This window comes from Astatotilapia calliptera, chromosome 2 (genome assembly GCF_900246225.1).
Source record: "Astatotilapia calliptera chromosome 2, fAstCal1.2, whole genome shotgun sequence".
Taxonomy (NCBI): domain Eukaryota; kingdom Metazoa; phylum Chordata; class Actinopteri; order Cichliformes; family Cichlidae; genus Astatotilapia; species Astatotilapia calliptera.
This window is the reverse complement of record NC_039303.1, coordinates 30,126,206-30,144,949: the sequence shown is the minus strand read 5'-3', so window position 1 is coordinate 30,144,949 and position 18,744 is coordinate 30,126,206. Positions and strand designations below refer to the sequence as shown.

Genomic DNA, 18,744 nt, shown 5'->3' with positions numbered 1-18,744 from the left:
TTCTTCTCACCTGCTGGCTCTCAAAGGTCCAGGTGCTGTCGGGCAAAGACGCATCCAGGACACTGATCACCTCCTTAAAGTCTGTGGTGCTGCTGGGTTTAATCAGAGTGAAATCGCTGTACTCTGACATTGGAGACATACAGGACCTGAAGGACTGACTCTGAGACAGCATGTCTCCTCCCAGGACCTCCACGTACTTTATAGGTCCATCAGTGTTGAGCTGAATTTGCAGGTTTCTGTTTGGATTCTTGTAATCATCAGAGTCAGTCCGTCTCATGCAGCACGTGCTGCTGCTCCTGCTGTTCCTGATGCATTTAACCGCTAAGATGAGGAAAGTGACCAGAGACAGCACGGACACCGAGGCCAGAGAGAGAATCAAATAAAGGGTGATTCTCCCAGTTTTCTTGCTGGGCTCGGCCGCTTTATGTCGGAGGTCTGAGATGGGCTCATGGAGGCCGTCCTCCAGTATGATGGACACCGTGACTGTGGAGGACTGGATCGGTTCCCCGTCGTCCTTGATCTCTATAAGCAGCCTCTGAGAGGAGTCGTCTTGCTCGGACACAGCGCGTTTAGTCCTCACCTCCCCTGTGTACAGATTGACAGTGAAGAGAGAGGCGTCTGTGGCCTCCGCCAGTCTGTAGGAGATCCAGGCGTTATGGCCCGAGTCAGCGTCCACGGCCGTCACCTTGGTAACCAGGTGACCCGCTTTCGCGGAGCGAGGCATCCTCTGATGAGAGAGGGAGCCCATGGCAGCGGAGGAGGGGTAAATAACAGCGGGGGCATTGTCGTTCTGGTCCAGGATAAAAACATGGACAGTGGTGTTGCTGCTGAGAGACGGAGAGCCCTGATCCTTTGCCTGGACCTGAATCTGAAACACCTTCAGTTTCTCATAGTCAAACGAGTGCATGCTGTAGATGCTGCCGTTATCTGAGTTAATGTAAACATACGATGAGACAGAAACGTCCTGCACTTTAGAGTCCAGTATAGAGTAAGAGACCTTTGCGTTTTCACCAAAATCCAGGTCAGATGCTGATATTGAGTACAGGATAGAGCCTGGCACTCCATTCTCTTTTAAATACACATTATAATTTCGTTGAGTGAATACAGGAGGGTTGTCATTAACATCAGTGACAGTGACAGGTATGATTTTCTTACTGGACAGAGGAGGAGAGCCTGAATCAGTGGCTGTAATTTCTATATTATATTCCGAGACTTTTTCTCGGTCTAAAGGACCGCTGGTAACCAGTGCGTAATTATGGGAAAAAGAAGGTTTCAGGGCAAATTGAGAGGTTTTAGGGAGCTGTAATCTTACTTTACCATTATCACCAGAGTCAAGATCTCTTGCACTGATTAATGCCACGACTGTTCCATTTGGGGAGTCTTCTCGCACCGGCTTAGGATGAGAGGTAAGCATAATTTCTGGCGCGTTGTCATTGACGTCTATAACTTCCACATGAACAGTACAATGCCCCTCCATTCTCGGAGTGCCTTTATCTTTCGCACTTATGTCTAATTCATAATTTGCATTTGCTTCGAAATCTAACTTTCCTTTAAGAAATATGGTTCCAGATATATGATCGATAATGAAAATAGACATCATTGCATCTGATGTGTGTGCTCCAAACGAATATTCAATCTCACCGTTTTGGCCATCATCCATGTCTGTCGCTTTTGTTTGTACTATTAACGCACCTTCTACAGCATTTTCACTAACAGATACTTTATATGACGTTTTTTCGAAAGCGGGAACATTATCGTTAATGTCAAGAACACTAATAGTTATCTGTGCAGTCCCAGATCTTACCGGGCTTCCTCCATCCAGAGCGGTCAAAAGAAGCTTGTGAACAGCCTTCTTTTCTCTGTCTAAAACTTTTGCTAAAATCAATTCAGGGACCTTCCTTCCACCAGCAACCTCTTTCACTCTAATACTAAAACATTCGTCTTTACTATGAGTATATGACTTCAGGGAATTACTGCCAACATCTGGATCTATTGCGCTTTCTAGTGGAAAATGAACCCCCACAACTGTCGATTCTGCAATTTCCAATGTAATTTCATTCGATGGAAATTTCGGTGCATTATCATTAATGTCTTGAATATCGACTTCAACTCGAAAAAGTTGTAGCGGGTCTTCAATTACAACCTGCAGAGGTAACACACAGCTGGCGCTTTGTCCACATAAAGCCTCTCTGTCTATTCTGTCATTCACCACGAGCTCGCCCTTCCCCGCATCCACGCTGAAATACTGCTCACCAGCCTCGGAGGCGACGCGCAGCTTACGGTCAAAAATTTCAGATACTCCTAAACCCAGATCTTTGGCAAGATTTCCTACCACAGAGCCCTGTTTTAGTTCCTCTGTGATGCTGTAACGAGTTTGTCCGTCTATTGTACTCCACAAGAGAAAGAAATGATGCCACCAAAGAGCCAGCCATCTCCAGTCTCGACATCCCTTTCTCTTTGTCATCCTTGGTCCGTTATAAAAGATTAATTCCAATTGACATAATGCACTGAAAAATTCGTAAATCCATCATCGCAGGTATGATTCCCCTAGAACCATTCCCACTTATTTTTGAGGACACATATAAAACCGTAACATTATAAAAAATGAGCGCATTACTCCTTCAGTCCTCTGCCTCTCTTCATTGTAAGTGTTCGAGTACCGAGAATGAATGGGGGCAGGGACTAGATTGCTTTGTACAGTTCTGAATCCTATTGGTGCGCATCATCCACCTCTGTCATCCAATAAGAAGGAACCCGATCGACACTCTTCATGTCACAGCATCTGTCCTCTCTCTCTCTGTGGATTCATTTTGATCACAGGCAATAATCACGAATTACTGGACTTGACAGAATGTAAAGCAAGCATGCGATATCATCAATGAATGAATAACTGGATGAATGACTGGATGTAAGAATGAAAAAACAAAGCCAGTCTTATAAACTTAATATAAGAATAACATTTTCCCTCACAATAACCTAATTAATTAATCCCATAAAATAATTTAGAGAAAGACATTTATTCGATAGACATCCCATTTAACTGCATTCTTTTTTTTTTTTTTAAACAGAGCTTGCGTTCCAGTAAGAGTCGCTGTCCACCTTCGTGGTGCTGAACTATTTGGAAGTGCCTTTGTGCACTGTTCCAGGTTTATTGAAAGACTTTAACAACGAATAATAGATGGGAATAAAAATTTAATTATGGAAACCTTAAAATATATTGTTATCTGCTCGCTTGCGTTTTGTTATCTATATTTGTGCTCAAAAGAACTCTGAGCCTACATCTAACATTGCCAGTAGATTGAAAAAGAAAATCACCGTTGCTTTTCTACTATTCCATTATCAATTAATCCAGTCAACGATATTCAGTGGAAGATGTGTAATTAATGGGCATCCCATTTAACTGCATGTCTGTACCACATGTGCCACGTGTAAAATGTATTTGTGTTTCAAACAGGGCATGCATTCCAATAAGCGTCGAACAATTTGGAAGAGCTTTTGTGCACTGTTAAGGGTTTATTGAAAGAGTTTACTCTAACCACGAATATTAGATTTGCATTATCCATATTCTGTTCAAAAGAACTCATAGCCTACATCTAATGTTGCTAGTAGACTGAAAAAACAAATCACCGTTGGTTTTCTACAATATTTGGTACAGTCTATAAGTTTACAAGAAGCTATTTACTCATTCAAAACTTAACTTAAATTCAGTGATATTTCAAATTTTTACTTATCACATCTTTTAATACTCTATGCTCACCTGCTGGCTCTCAAAGGTCCAGGTGCTGTCGGGTAAAGACGCATCCAGAACACTGATCACCTCCTTAAAGTCTGTGGTGCTGCTGGGTTTAATCAGAGTGAAATCGCTGTACTCTGACATTGGAGACATACAGGACCTGAAGGACTGACTCTGAGACAGCATGTCTCCTCCCAGGACCTCCACGTATTTTATAGGTCCATCAGTGTTGAGCTGAATTTGCAGGTTTCTGTTAGGGTTCTTGTAATCATCAGAGTCAGTCCGTCTCATGCAGCACGTGCTGCTGCTCCTGCTGTTCCTGATGCATTTAACCGCTAAGATGAGGAAAGTGACCAGAGACAGCACGGACACCGAGGCCAGAGAGAGAATCAAATAAAGGGTGATTCTCCCAGTTTTCTTGCTGGGCTCGGCCGCTTTATGTCGGAGGTCTGAGATGGGCTCATGGAGGCCGTCCTCCAGTATGATGGACACCGTGACTGTGGAGGACTGGATCGGTTCCCCGTCGTCCTTGATCTCTATAAGCAGCCTCTGAGAGGAGTCGTCCTGCTCGGACACAGCGCGTTTAGTCCTCACCTCCCCTGTGTACAGATTGACAGTGAAGAGAGAGGCGTCTGTGGCCTCCGCCAGTCTGTAGGAGATCCAGGCGTTATGGCCCGAGTCAGCGTCCACGGCTGTCACCTTGGTAACCAGGTGACCCGCTTTCGCGGAGCGAGGCATCCTCTGATGAGAGAGGGAGCCCATGGCAGCGGAGGAGGGGTAAATAACAGCGGGGGCATTGTCGTTCTGGTCCAGGATAAAAACATGGACAGTGGCGTTGCTGCTGAGAGACGGAGAGCCCTGATCCTTTGCCTGGACCTGAATCTGAAACACCTTCAGTTTCTCATAGTCGAACGAGTGCATGCTGTAGATGCTGCCGTTATCTGAGTTAATGTAAACATACGATGAGACAGAAACGTCCTGCACTTTAGAGTCCAGTATAGAGTAAGAGACCTTTGCGTTTTCACCGGCATCAGGATCAGTTGCGGACACAGAGCACAAAATTTTCCCAGGAGGATGGTTTTCTTTTACATAAATGAGATAAGAGGGCTTGGAGAAAATTGGTGGGTTGTCATTTACATCTGACAATTCAACGAGTATTATTTTTTCACTTGTTAATGCGGGGTTTCCTGAGTCAGAAGCACTTATTTTAACTCTATATTGGGCGTTTTTTTCACGGTCAAGTCGCCCATTTGTCACTAATGAATAATGGTTAGAAACGGAAGGGTTTAACTTAAAGGGAGATTTGGGGGATAAGGTCAGTAAAACTTTGCCATTGTCACCAGAATCTGGGTCTTTTGCACTTATTAATGCAATAACTGTCCCTACTGCAGAGTCTTCTGGAACAGGCGATGTTAAAGATGTAACAATGATTTCAGGATTATTGTCGTTAATGTCAAGTATTTTAATTTCGATCCCACAGTGCCCATCCATCTGAGGATTTCCTTTGTCTTTGGCAGTAATATCAAATCTATGTAAAGAGTTTGTTTCATGGTCTAAATTTCCTCTAACAACTATAGTTCCAGTAGAAGATTCAATGGCAAATAACGATAAAATCAAATCCGATGTTTGTTCTGCAAAAAAATATTCGATTTCTCCATTTACTCCTTCGTCTGCATCCGTGGCCTTAACGTGCAGTATTTCAGTCCCGGGTGTTGCTTTCTCACTAACATTAGTCTCATACACTTGTTTTTCAAACTGGGGCGCATTGTCATTGATGTCAAGTACTATAACTGTAATTTCAGATGTCCCTGAACGCACCGGATCTCCACCATCTACAGCGGTGAGGATGAGATTATGTACAGGCATCTTTTCTCGATCAAGAGGTTTTTCAAGCACTAATTCAGGGATCTTCCGTCCGTCCTTGTGATTTTTAACAGTCAGTTTGAAATTGTCGTTTTTGGTTAGCATGTAAGAACGCACAGAATTAACGCCGACATCGGGATCCTGCGCACTTTCTAAAGGAAATCGAGCACCTGGATTTACCAGCTCTGCAATTTTTACCACCTTTTCTTTTGTAAGAAAACTAGGAGAATTATCATTGGTGTCCTGTATTTCAATTTCGACTCTGTGCAGCTGTAGAGGGTTATCAATAACTAGTTCCAGAGGCAATAAACACGATGGTTTTTGCCCACACATTTCCTCCCTATCTATTCTATCGGTGACCACCAGTTCTCCCTTCCCCAAGTCCACACTAAAATACTGCTTACCAGCTTCCGAGGTTAACCGCAATTTACGCCTATGCAGTTCAGACACAACCAAACCCAAATCTTTGGCTATATTTCCTACCACAGAGCCCTGTTTCAGTTCTTCTGGTATGCTGTAGCGAGTCTGTCCGTCTATTGTAGTCCATAAAAGAAAGAAATGATGCCACCACAAAAACACCTGCCATGTCGGTAATCTGTTCCACATCATTTCACGTTCAGTATATCCCATATCTTTTCACTCCAGTCCCAACTTTTCGACCGATTAAGTATAGAAGGTTTATAATCCAAGGTAGATGCGTCCTCAGACATAACAGTGAAAGTCATGCTTTGTGTCTGGATATGCATCCTCCCCCTCCAGTGCAGAACATTGTAACGGTTAAGAGGGTGATGCTACTCGGTGAGACGGAGTAGATCTCTTTGTACAGCTCGGGATTTCATTGGTGGGAGCAGTACAGCTATTTCCACCAATCATGGCATCACTGAACATCTTCAAAGGAGTGACGCAAAAGCAAGAGCCACAAAAAAATAATCGAATTTCCCATTATTAAACACATTATCAAACATCGTTAGTTACTATGAATGAAACCGTATATCCAGCATCTGCAGTCATCTTAAAAATGTTTTTTGGGGGCTATAAATATAATTCTACATAATCCAGTGATTATATTTCTATCTTTTTATGCTATTATTAATAGCTGATAGATGAATATGTATAGCGTCATCGGAGCTACTCAGTGAGTGATCACTTCAAAATTATTAATATAATGATTTGCATTAATCCATTGATACATGTATCTTACTCTTGTTAATCATCTTGCCTGTATGTACCTGCCTGCATGCACTAGCTTTTGTGGCAGACAAGGCTCTTCGTTGCCTTCCTGTGGCCAGAGCAAGCTAGTGCAGCCTGCAGACAGTAACTCACGCCTCAGAGAAATAATTCTGACGGCAGCCAACGTAAAATACCCGTATGGAGGTCGGTAGAGCAAGTGCGAGGGGAGGAGAGCGTTGATGACGTGGGAAGCCGCTCTCTCTCTCTCTCTGTCTCACCATATGAACACAGCCTGATCCTCTTTCTCTCACACACACTAATAGAGAGCGAGCATCATGCTACACTCATACTACACTTAAAACTATTCACAAATAATTTTAGAGATTTTTATAGACATCCCTATCTATGTGCGCCATCCCTTTACTGAAAATAGCCATTATGCGCTTAAAATACAACCCTCAATATTAAATATTGTACAAAACTTAACAAAAACTGCAAACACATCAATTAAAAATACCTACAGATACGAAAAACAAGAAAGAGTAAAGCTGTAGTATTGGAAGTAGTCGTGTTCTCTAATAAGAAGTGGGCGACAGAGGGAGATGTAGAGAGTCAGTGTGAGAGAGAAGGAGGAGGGGGAGCTCTTTGGAGCTATTTTCAGCACCACCAGTGTGGACAGCGCCACACAGGCGGCCAACTGCTGCTGCTGCATGCTGCTGAAGAGACAGCCAGCTTACAAGGCTCGCACTGAAGACGGGCCTGGAAAATAAAACCTCAGCCTACTCGATATTTTTTTCAGCTGTACACAAAAATACACAGGACTAGACTGTGTCACAAGCACAACCCATGAAATTTTACTGCTGTAAACACACATGTAGATAATGTGTGTTTACAGCACACATTATCTACATGTGTGTGTGTTTTTTGGCTAACTGTTATTTGGCATTGATGTTATCTGATACTTGTCACTTAGTATCAATATTTTAAGTCATTTTAACCTGTAATTTGTATCTTTGTACAGCACTTTGGCTAACACTACTGTTGTAATAAAATGTCCTATATAAATAAATAAATGTAAACATAAACATAAAAGGTGAAAGAACAGTAAAATAAAAAGCTTAAAATGTATGGTTAGATGTTTATTTAAAAAATATCTGGCCACATAAAGTATTAAATGTTATATTAATATTATGGTATTTAGTCATGGGGCAAAACCAAGGCTCGGAGACATAAGATAACTTAAAAATTCTGAAACCAGTTCTTGTTCAACAAAAGTTAAATTATTGTGGTTGGTATTAAGCTGCTAGTAAATTCAAGTTATTGAATCAAATCTGCAAGGACATTTATTAAAAGTGAAATTGTGATTTACACAACTGGAAGCAAAGTTCTGCAAATGAAATCACTCTTAAAAATCCCCATATTCCATGTGTTCACTGTCCAGCACACAGTACACAGCTAATGCTGATCAATGGATCAGTTTCTACATCACACACAGGATGGAAAGCTGGATACTCTCCTATATAGTCACTATATAAATATGGAAATATTACCTCAGGTTTCATTAAATAATACCAGTGAAAGACTAATGACAGTAGTAGTATACCTACTACAATGAATCTACATTAACTAACTGTAGCTTAATGAAATAAAGTTCAAGTTTTCAATTCCATTTATTTTACGTTAGTTTCCAAAGTTTCTCCTTTCAGTTTATTGTTTACTGATTTAAGCTTAAGATTTAAGCTTAGTTCTCAGTAGCTTCATTCTTACTTTTAGTCTTCTGAAGTATAATAATATGGAGGGCATTTAACAGAGGTATGATTTAAGCTATTCAGAACAACTATTACAAATATAATACAACACTTTTTGAAGGTAGTTGACTCACTGGCATGTAGATGTACAAAGTCTTAAAAAAGCACATGCATCTCGGACTGTAATGACAAATTTCAACAAAAACAAAAACTTAACAAAAAGAAAAACACTGACATCTGCTCAGTTGTTTTATTTCAGAAGTGTAGTTTTTATTTTTATTTGAGAACTTAAATGTTTTTAATGCAAAGTTTTTTTTTGTTTAGTTGGAGTTCACTATAATATGTAATTTTCAATAGTAGTTTCAGATGTACATATATGAACATTTCTTTACACTTTTAAAAAGTAAAAATCACCAAATGTGAATAATATACATCTGTGGAATCTTCCAAGGCACTTCTCCTTATGTCAAAACATGATACTGTATGTTTTTATACTTATTGCAGAACTTCTCTATACTTAGAGTTGCAGACACATTCTATTAAAGCCCAGTATATTCAGGTTTCTGAGACCATTTTCCATTTTTAAATAATCACTCTTAAAACACCATATTATTTTTATTCATCCTTTGTTAATCGGGATTACATTAACTAGATTATTAATAAATGCAGATATTTGCTGCTGAATTGTTTTTACTCATGCCATCAACTGCAGATTTGACAACAAAGAAGACTTGAACATGATTAATATTTAGAAATCATGACTAAAATCCTTTACATGTTGTATTGATCAGTGCATTGTTCTGACATTTAGAGATATGTGAGTATATTATTAATTCATGCCCCTCTGATAGATCATGTGACCCCACATGAAAAAAATAATGCTTTTTAATGCATTAAGTCATGTAAATACCATTACTGTAAAGCAGCACCTTTAATTATTTGTAGGCAGGTGTTGTGACAACTTTATAGTCCTTTTGGCGGGAACAGTTTGTGACCCTGTGGCATATTTCTCTTACTTTGGACCCTCTTCTATATCAGAAGAGAGGCAAGCCTGCGTTCTATAACCTCCTAAGACCCGAACTCTTTCATGGGATGCAATTTTAATTTCTCTTCGCTATTTGGGCTGATTGGGACCTGATGAATGTAAAGACAAAGAATTACCAGATATTTTTTTTTACCTGATTTTTGTTTCTAGGAAAAATTAGATCCACATATGAGGATATTCGTATGAAATTTCGATCGAACAGCAGCAATATAATATCCTCATAAGTGAATATCAGACCCTTGTGGAGCAAAATTGAGTATTTTGGTCTAAATAACCCAAAATGTGTTGTCCAAATATGTGGACGCCAGGTCCTAGGAGGATAAGGCAGGCTTGATAAAAGCCATACCTATCTGTGTAATGCAACATAAACAGGACACCTCATGAATCAGCAGAACAGTTTATTGATCTTTATTTTGATATCTCCTAACTAAGTTTGAGTGAATTTCTGGTAATAGAATACTGAAAACAAGCTAGTGATAATTGATCATTCTAAACAGACAGACATTGCTATCATTAGTAGGTTATTGTCCTATTACTTGAGCTATACTTCATCATTTGGATTGCAATATCCTATTTAATCACTATGATGCAATGGTTTCTTATTTATATAGTGGTTGATGGTCCAGAGTATCAATCCAGTAACTAAAGTTCTTGGTACTGGACAGCATAATCCGTGCACCTTCATTCTGGCATGAGATCTGTAGCAGCTGGTCTTCCCTGCTAATACATTCCTTAAACCAAATTAACTTGTTTACAGTGAGCGATACTGAGCTTACACAAATATCCTATTTAAATGTAAAACACTTTGAGGCCTTTAAAATCTATAACGGAGCTGATGGCTTACTAATCTATAGTGAGATCTTAAATTATGAGCGCATTAATGTAATTAAGTGTTTGCCCCCAGTCAACAATCAAATTATGTTTTATTGATAACCTACTTAAGCAATAAACCAGTCACACTGTCACACGTGCTCAGATGTCACAAAAGCCACATCCATGGATGCCTGATTGAATCAGTGGAGGTAAATGTTTTGTGAGGTATGCAAAGAGATGTGTTGCTTCTAAAAACCCCCAAAAACAAACAAACAAAGAATGATTATCTGCTTATGTGGTGTTTGGACACTGCAGCAAAATAAGTTATTGTTACATTTTGTGTTTAAAGTCTGTTTTTGTATGTGATTGAAAAGATGTGCCTGTGTGAGTGCATCAGTACTCTGTCCTGCTTGTTTAATCAGAATAATTTGCACTGATGTATGTCTTTGATGGCAATAGTGTACAAGAAGAATAAAAAATATTTCTTACCTTATTTGGTGAGTCATGATTTGACAGGATTGAGGTAGGAAACAGGAACAGCGCAGCGCAATGAGTGGAAAGAAAACATGAAAGAGAAAAACAAGAGAGACAAGATATCAGTTAGACTGGTGTCTTTATCCAGAGTTTGGCTGTGGGGAGAACGGTAACCAGCATACTTACCATTACAAAAAAACAAAACAAAAAAAACAAAAAAAACAGGGTGAAAAGATTGTGTGGTGAGTCATAAAGTACTAATCGTACTAACTAACTAACTATAAACTGGTGTTATAATGATGTGCAGTGAATAACAGTGTAATAACTATTTATTCAGATAGACTGTGTTATCTGCTCTGTGTGTGCACAAACTATTAAATTTCTACACGGGAAGTAATGATATGATTAAATGCTCATCACAATGTACTGTACCAAACATCAAAAGACAGAAAAAAGAAAACAAATACAAAGCATGATACAAGTTTTCCTCATACCATCTTAAAAATGTATAAAAATAAGTGCCGTATTTTCAAACAGTATTAAGCATTAAGGAGGCTGTAACCTTAAATGATAAAAGACTGGAACATGGTGTCAATCTAATACTCAGAGTCTGAAGTATGTATTAATAAAAAGATCCAATGTGAGTATGAAAGTGAAGGAGAGAGAAGGGATATTCACAGATACAATCTTAAAGTATATATATATTGTTAGTTTAACAAAAATCAAAACCAAAACAGATGATACTATTGTAAAAAACAGAAAATAAATCAGGTGATATAACATAAAAATAATCTCTGTTGGATATGTAATAACAGTAAACAGACCATTGTCACAGCAGTTTTAGCTAAAATATCCATTTTGATCAGTATTCATGAAACAATTTACAGGTAAAACAATCAGCTAACCTCTTTCAACAGAAGCACATACATGCTTGGATACTACAACAACCATTTTAGCCCAAATAGGAACACCAGTGTGATCATTACTGAGGGATAATAGGTCAAAGGAATCAAATCACACCACTGCACTGGTGGAAAAACTGCCACTACCCCCATAACAACAGCAGAGGGCCTCAAGGCGATGGCGAGCTAAATCCATGCCATATTAATGAGATTCTTTGCACTGTGCCCCATGTTTGTCACATCTGACATGTGTGATGAGTATCTTAGTGGGGGAGCTCTGAGCTTCTAAGACAAAGCAAAGCATAAACTGCTTTTCATTACACTGGGATTATACATTAAACTGTACATTATATAACCTTGCCATTTATGCATATGAACACATTTCAGGAAGTAATACATGATCAGTGTTGCTTAGAAACACAAAACAGCTCAGCCAGTGCACAAAGAAATGACAAAAGGACACCAAAATGCTGTTGTTCCTTTTAAAAAGCCATACAAAAAAAAAATAAAATAGAAATCAGGTCATTCAGTGGGTCATTCACAGTTGAATTACAGTCATCAGAGACAACATTTTGCTGAAACGGGTTGTGAGAAAACACACAGGGTAGCACAGATTAGAAAAAATATCACAAACAGCCATGACAGCCCAATCTCCCTCCCCTTTCTCCATCATTAGCCACCCAAGGTCTGAGGATGCTGCACCTATTTTCCCATAACAGGGGTGTTTCCTTTCCTCATTCTAGCCACAAATCTAAAAAGCCAGTAAGTACCAGAGGGTACATCTGCTGCTGAACCCCTGTGGCATCATAAAAAATGGTACAGTCCTGCCCGTGAGTCAGCTTGTTGCTATGGTAACACATCCCACCTCCTTTACTTGCATCCCACCCTGCTTCCTGCAGCCTAACAGGGATAGCAAAAAAAGGAGCTAGAAAAAACAATATGGAGGATGAATAGCCAGCAGAAGAGGAGATGGGAAATGATGCTCTCACACACGTGCACATTCACACTCATAACATGTTCAGATAAAGCAGACATTTATAGACTGCTGGGTACAAACAAATCTCTTGGCAATTGGCAGAAAAGTGGGACAAAAGAGATTTTTCTTCTTGTCACAAACATAGCAGCCAAACACAGAGATGAAAAGACACCCAATGGTTTGTTATTCCTTTTTATAGACTGGACAAAATGTCCTACATTTAGCAATCTTCCTCTCCCTTTCTCTGTGTGTCTTTTTTTCCTCTCTCTGCAGCAGAGTGGTGCAGCTGGAGAGGGGGAGGGGAGGGATGCAGAAAACGAGATCAGGAGGAAAATGAAAGAGTGCTGTAGACAGAATAACTGATAAAGAGTGGCATCCAGCTACAATTTCACACCACTTTAACTTAAGTTAATAATTAAATTTGAATGGTTAAAATAAATATATGTACACTTTATGTGTGCTTGCTTTTTAATATATTTTCTCAAATTTCTTACCCATATACTGCAAATTTTAAAGGTGTATACTTCCATGAAGCAATAAATGAACTCTCCCACAGGGACAGACCACACTGGGTTTTTTAAGCGTTATTTTTGAGAGATCTGTAGCTTTTATCTTTTCCCTGTTAGTATCATGTTCAATATATTACACTGTCTGCCCAAAGGATATTATGACATACTTATAAGTCCCCAATATCTCAGCTATCTGGCCAATACTGTAAAAAAAATACAACAGGGGACTTAAATATATACATCCTCATCTTCAAAGACAACACACAATGTGTTGATAGCCCCCAGAGGCATAAACATGAGCACACAGCTGCTCACCAGACAGCCTGGCAAGGAAGTCGGGACACATAGAAACAGTTTAGATCTGTGGGAACCAAGAGCTTCTGCATGTGATTAAAGTTTTGTGGCTAGTAGGAAGTTTAACAAAGTAATAACCAAGGGTTTGTGTAGGTTTGAAGGTTCTAAAATGGCTGATGGCAGCTTCAAGGGAGGGTTCTTAAAAAGGAGAAGGATAAAAGAACATACGGATTTAGTAAATGGTATAAAACTCGTTGAATGATTTAAGTGGTTGCAAAGACATTTCTGTGAGCTTTGACCCCTAAGGAGACAAAAGAATTTATGGCAGTCAGTAAAAAATGCCACCAGCATAAACAGGAAAGACATAATGGAGTAAAGACAGTTAAAAACAGGTAAAGCAGACACAGATGTAGGCGTATAATAATGGCAGACTGCTTCCAGAGGGTATGTGGGTTAACACAATTAACCTCATGGTTTGAGATTTTTGAACTTGGATTTTTATATGCACAAACCCTGACCTCAAGATATAAGTATATATAAATAACAATATATATTTAAAACAAAACAGACTATAGACACCAGACAATAAAGATCCACAACTTTCATTCAAAAGTGGAGAACATGAAACAAACAGAACTGCTGAAGGATTATCTTTAATTACGTTATGCCAATAGTAAGTCACCACTCATGCAATAACCAGAATATTTAAAAAAAAGCACTATGAACCTTACATCTAAAGTGAAGTCTAATTTTCACCAAATGTGGAAAAAAGAAAAGTCAGTTATTATTTTTCTCATGACAGGCGCTGCAATAATAACAGGGTTATTTGTGCCAAAACAGCACAGAGCTTTCATATTAAAAAAAAAAAAAACTTACAGAGGATGATGTGGAAAGAAGAAAATCCACTCAGTTGCTATGTAATGCTCACAAGATACTGAATAATTAATTACAGATTAATTAGATTTCAATATAATTTAGTTCAGTTGTCCTGTGTAACTGCATTTGTTGTTCAGTCAGATTCAGCCTCTAGTTGTTTGTTATACAACATTTATCTCTAGCTTTATGGTTTTGCTGGTTTTCTACTTATTTTTTCTACATACTTCAGTCTCTCTGTCTGTGTTACTTACAGTGCACTTAAATGTAGCCTGACATAATAGTTTCAGTTTTCTATTTTCACCTTTTTACAGCAGACAAAGAGGGCTGCAGACCAAAATGGCTGCTGTGCTTCACAAACACAAATGCTGCACAGAGGATGATGAGACTGTGCCGGTTACCACGTGCTTCTTCCCTTCCCCCTCCTGCCTCTCTCTTTCTCTCCATCTCCTCTCAACCTCCTTAGGATAAATTGTGACTGTTCCCTTTACACCTGCAGTACATTTTAAACAGTTAAACCCCAAAACACTGTATCATTCTTTGATCATATTTATTGAATTGAATGAACTAACTTTGTTATATTCAAGAGGAATTCCACCCTGGCTTTTGTATTGCAACCACAACTGCTGCTGTAACATGTGCAGCCCAAAACCCACGCCTGTAAACTGTTATGAAGGGAACTAGGTCACTGAAAAGTAGTCCACTGCATGGTTGTGTTTTTCGCAGTGAGAGCAATCTGTAGCAAAGCTTTAGCAGGGATGAAGCCCTGAATTATTTTTATTTTACTATGGCAAGATAGTAAGAAGACTATCTCTGATAGCCATACAGCACATTATAACTCCTCTTTGCATTTTTCAGAGTAAGAGGTCTCAACATGGAAAGCACATTGTTATGTGTTTCGTCAGCACATAACATCAAGTTTCACTGCAAGATGAGGCAAACATTTGCCAGCACTACTATATGACAAATTTAACAAATAATTAATATGATAAAGAAACAATGAAAACAAGATGGAAATACTAATTCAACAAGATGACTGTAGTGTCATAAAGCAAAGACAAAAGTACACCCTTTGTACCGAGCATGAATCAGCATAAGAGAATGTGCAGTAACAAAAAATGCTGATTCATTTTCAAAATAACTGAAAAGTATCTGTTTAGGCTTGTAGACTATACCAGTCAAGAAAAAAAAGAAAAGAAAAAAAAATCCACCGTTAAGCATGTCTAAATAGTAAGTTGTGGTGGGAACTAATGAACTAATTTATTCAGTATAGTTTTAAATTCACATTTTCTGAACCATCCTATTGCATTTTTTAATTTTTATACCCCTGAACAACTGTCTATAATCTTAACTTAGATAGATACCTGCAGACTACTTTTGGAACAGTAAGGACTGAAACTGAGTAGACTTGATGATATAAATACAGTATGAGATAATAAAAATAATGACTGATCAGTGACCTAACTAATGTGTGTGTGTGTGTGTGTGTGTATATATATATATATATATATATATATATATATATATATATATATATATATATATATATATATGTGTGTGTGTGTGTGTGTGTGTGTGTGTGTGTGTGTGTGTGTGTGTGTGTGTGTGTGAATATAGATTTTCAGGAATTTATGACCTCACCTCCGTGGGTATATTCTCTGACTCGGTTTTATGCCTTTGAACTGTCCTGGTAGCACTTTGGTCAATACTCATAGTGCTTTGGCTGAAGGGTCGGGAGTTCTTCACATCACTCATTCGAGAGTCAGTAGTACCATAGACCTCATAACTGAACCCCTGCTTCAGCGTACCGGTGCCGCTTACGTCTGCGTAAAGGGGAGGATAGTATGGAATAACAGGAAGATTCCCGCTGGATTTATAAAACAACCTCTCGCGTCTCCACCTGTAGATTCTGACTGATATAATAACCACTAAACACGTGATGAAGAGGAAGGAAACTACAGCCAGAGCCAAGACTAAGTAAAAAGTCAGGTTGTCATTGTACTCCTTGTCGTGCGTCAACTCAGTGAACTCCGACAGCACTTCAGGGAAGCTGTCCGCCACCGCCACGTTAACAATGACTGTAGCAGAACGAGAGGGCTGCCCGTTGTCCTCCACTATAACAGTCAGTCTTTGCTTTACAGCATCTTTATCAGTGACTTGGCGGATAGTTCTGATTTCTCCATTCTGTAAGCCCACTTCAAACAGCGCCCTGTCTGTGGCTTTCTGCAGTTTGTAGGAGAGCCAGGCATTCTGTCCAGAGTCCACATCAACAGCCACCACTTTCGTCACCAGATAGCCCACATCTGCTGAACGAGGCACCATTTCAGCCACCAGAGAGCCACCTGTCTGGACTGGGTACAGAACCTGAGGGGGGTTGTCGTTTTGGTCCTGGATCATTATTTTCACAGTCACGTTGCTGCTGAGTGGAGGAGAGCCTCCATCTTGCGCTTTTACGCGAATATGGAACTCTTTTGTTTGCTCATAGTCGAAGGAGCGCACAGCAACTATCTCCCCCCGCTCTACATTCACTGAAAAATAAGCAGAAGCTGACATCCCATTCAGCTGACTATCCTCAAGAAAATACGAAATGCGCGCATTGCTTCCATAGTCCATGTCGCTGGCTTTGACGGTGAGGAGTGACATACCAGGTGAATTATTTTCATTGACGAAAGCGGTCAAAAACTGTTGCGGGAACGTTGGTGCGTGGTCATTTACGTCCGATATTCTTAAATTAATACTCTTGTTTGTGGAAAAAGGCGGGGAACCCTCATCTACTGCTGTAATAGTTATATTATATTCTGGTACTGTTTCACGATCCAAAATATCGTCAGATATCAGACTATAGAAATTAGGTGCGGAGGACTTGATTTTGAAAGGCAAATCTTGGCTAATATAACACCTAACATGACTATTTTTACCCGAGTCCAAATCTTTAATATTGATCATTGCTATGACGGTATTTAGAGGGGAATCTTCTGGCATTGCATTGGAGAGGGAAATGATGCTAATTATAGGGGCATTATCATTTAGGTCGGTCACTTCAATTAGCACCTTGCTTGTGTCTGTAAGGCCCCCTTTGTCCGTGGCTTCAATGTTTATTTCATAATGTTTAGCTTTTTCATAATCTAAAACACCAGTTACACTTATTTCTCCGCTGTGGGGGTCTATAATAAACAGGGAAGATGCACTGCTGGTATGCTGTGAGAACGAAAATGTTATCTCTTCATTTGTTCCCTTATCATTATCAGAGGCACTGACTCTTAAAATAACGGCGCCCTTCGGTGCGTTTTCAGGAACGGTAACCCTGTAAACGGACTGGCTGAATACTGGCGCATTGTCGTTAGCATCCAGAACAATGACGTTTATTTTGACTGAACCCGATTTCTGAGGATTACCTCCATCAAATGCTGTCAGAGTTAATTTATGCTCTTCTTGTTTTTCTCTATCAAGCGATGTGTGAAGAACCATTTCAATATATTTTGTACCATCGGGAAGAGATACAACGTTCAGTTTGAAATTATCTGAAGGGTTGAGTTTGTACGTTTGAATGGTGTTCATTGCTACATCAGGGTCACTGGCACTCTCTAAGGAATAACGAGCCCCCGGTGAGGCAGATTCAATAACCTGGAAATTGTATTCCTTCTTGGAAAAATACGGAGCGTTGTCATTGATATCTAAAATCTCTACATCGATTCTGTGTAGCTCCATTGGATTTTCAAGGATTATTTGGAAATGAAGAGAGCACGGAGACACTTGCTTGCATAATTCTTCCCTGTCTATCCTTTTAGCCACTACTAAAGTCCCCTTTTCTGAATTCAGACCAATGTACTCACTGTCGTCCTCGGTAAATATCCTAGCACGCCCAGATTTCAATCGCTTAATATCCAAACCTAGATCTTGAATTATATTCCCGACAACAGAGCCCGTCGCCATCTCCTCTGGTATAGAATAACGGACCTGACCGACAGCCATTTCTGCGACGCAGATGCAGACAAGCAGCGGCAACAATGAAACAATTTTCTTTTCGGCGAAATAACAAAAAACACCCATAGTGACGAAATTGTTCACAATATCTGAATGAGGAAAAGAGAAAAAAAAACACGGTGGGAAAACGGACCAAATATTTGGTCACAAGTTAACAACTGAGTACGGGGAGTGTGGTTTGTCAGTCTAGCTCCGAATAAAGCAACAGAATGGCGAGGGAGGACCTCGACTAGAAAAAAAGCTCTGATTTTACTGATACTACCCAACAGCGGCACTTAGGGACATAAAAGGGAAATGCAGAAATAGATAGATAGATAGATAGATAGACAGACAGACAGACAGACAGACAGACAGACAGAC

General features: G+C 39.5%; 2 protein-coding genes across 40 annotated transcripts in view; both read right to left on the bottom strand.

Moving 5' to 3' along the window:
• LOC113036849 (protocadherin gamma-C5-like) overlaps nt 1–18,744 on the bottom strand; it is a 276,532-nt gene that overhangs the window by 39,662 nt on the left and 218,126 nt on the right. Inside the window, exon 1 of one of the 39 annotated variants that reach the window (XM_026193538.1) lies at nt 16,042–18,603. The exons of 36 other annotated variants lie outside the window; for them this stretch is intronic. In XM_026193538.1, coding sequence (XP_026049323.1) covers nt 16,042–18,450 — 2,409 coding nt within the window. In that variant the 5' untranslated portion in view covers nt 18,451–18,603. Of the gene's footprint in view, nt 1–10; nt 2,986–16,041; nt 18,604–18,744 lie in introns of those variants that run through there. 2 more of the 39 variants (XM_026193452.1, XM_026193461.1) reach the window with 2 other exon arrangements.
• On the bottom strand, nt 3,041–7,846 carry LOC113037251 (protocadherin gamma-C5-like). The gene has a single exon (XM_026194133.1). The coding sequence runs from the start codon at nt 6,224–6,226 to the stop codon at nt 3,740–3,742; it is 2,487 nt and encodes an 828-aa protein (XP_026049918.1). The 5' UTR covers nt 6,227–7,846; the 3' UTR covers nt 3,041–3,739.

Bases quoted from the DNA above. Each gene is read 5' to 3' on its own strand.
- LOC113037251 (XM_026194133.1), bottom strand. From the start codon at position 6,226: ATGGGATATACTGAACGTGAAATGATGTGGAACAGATTACCGACATGG.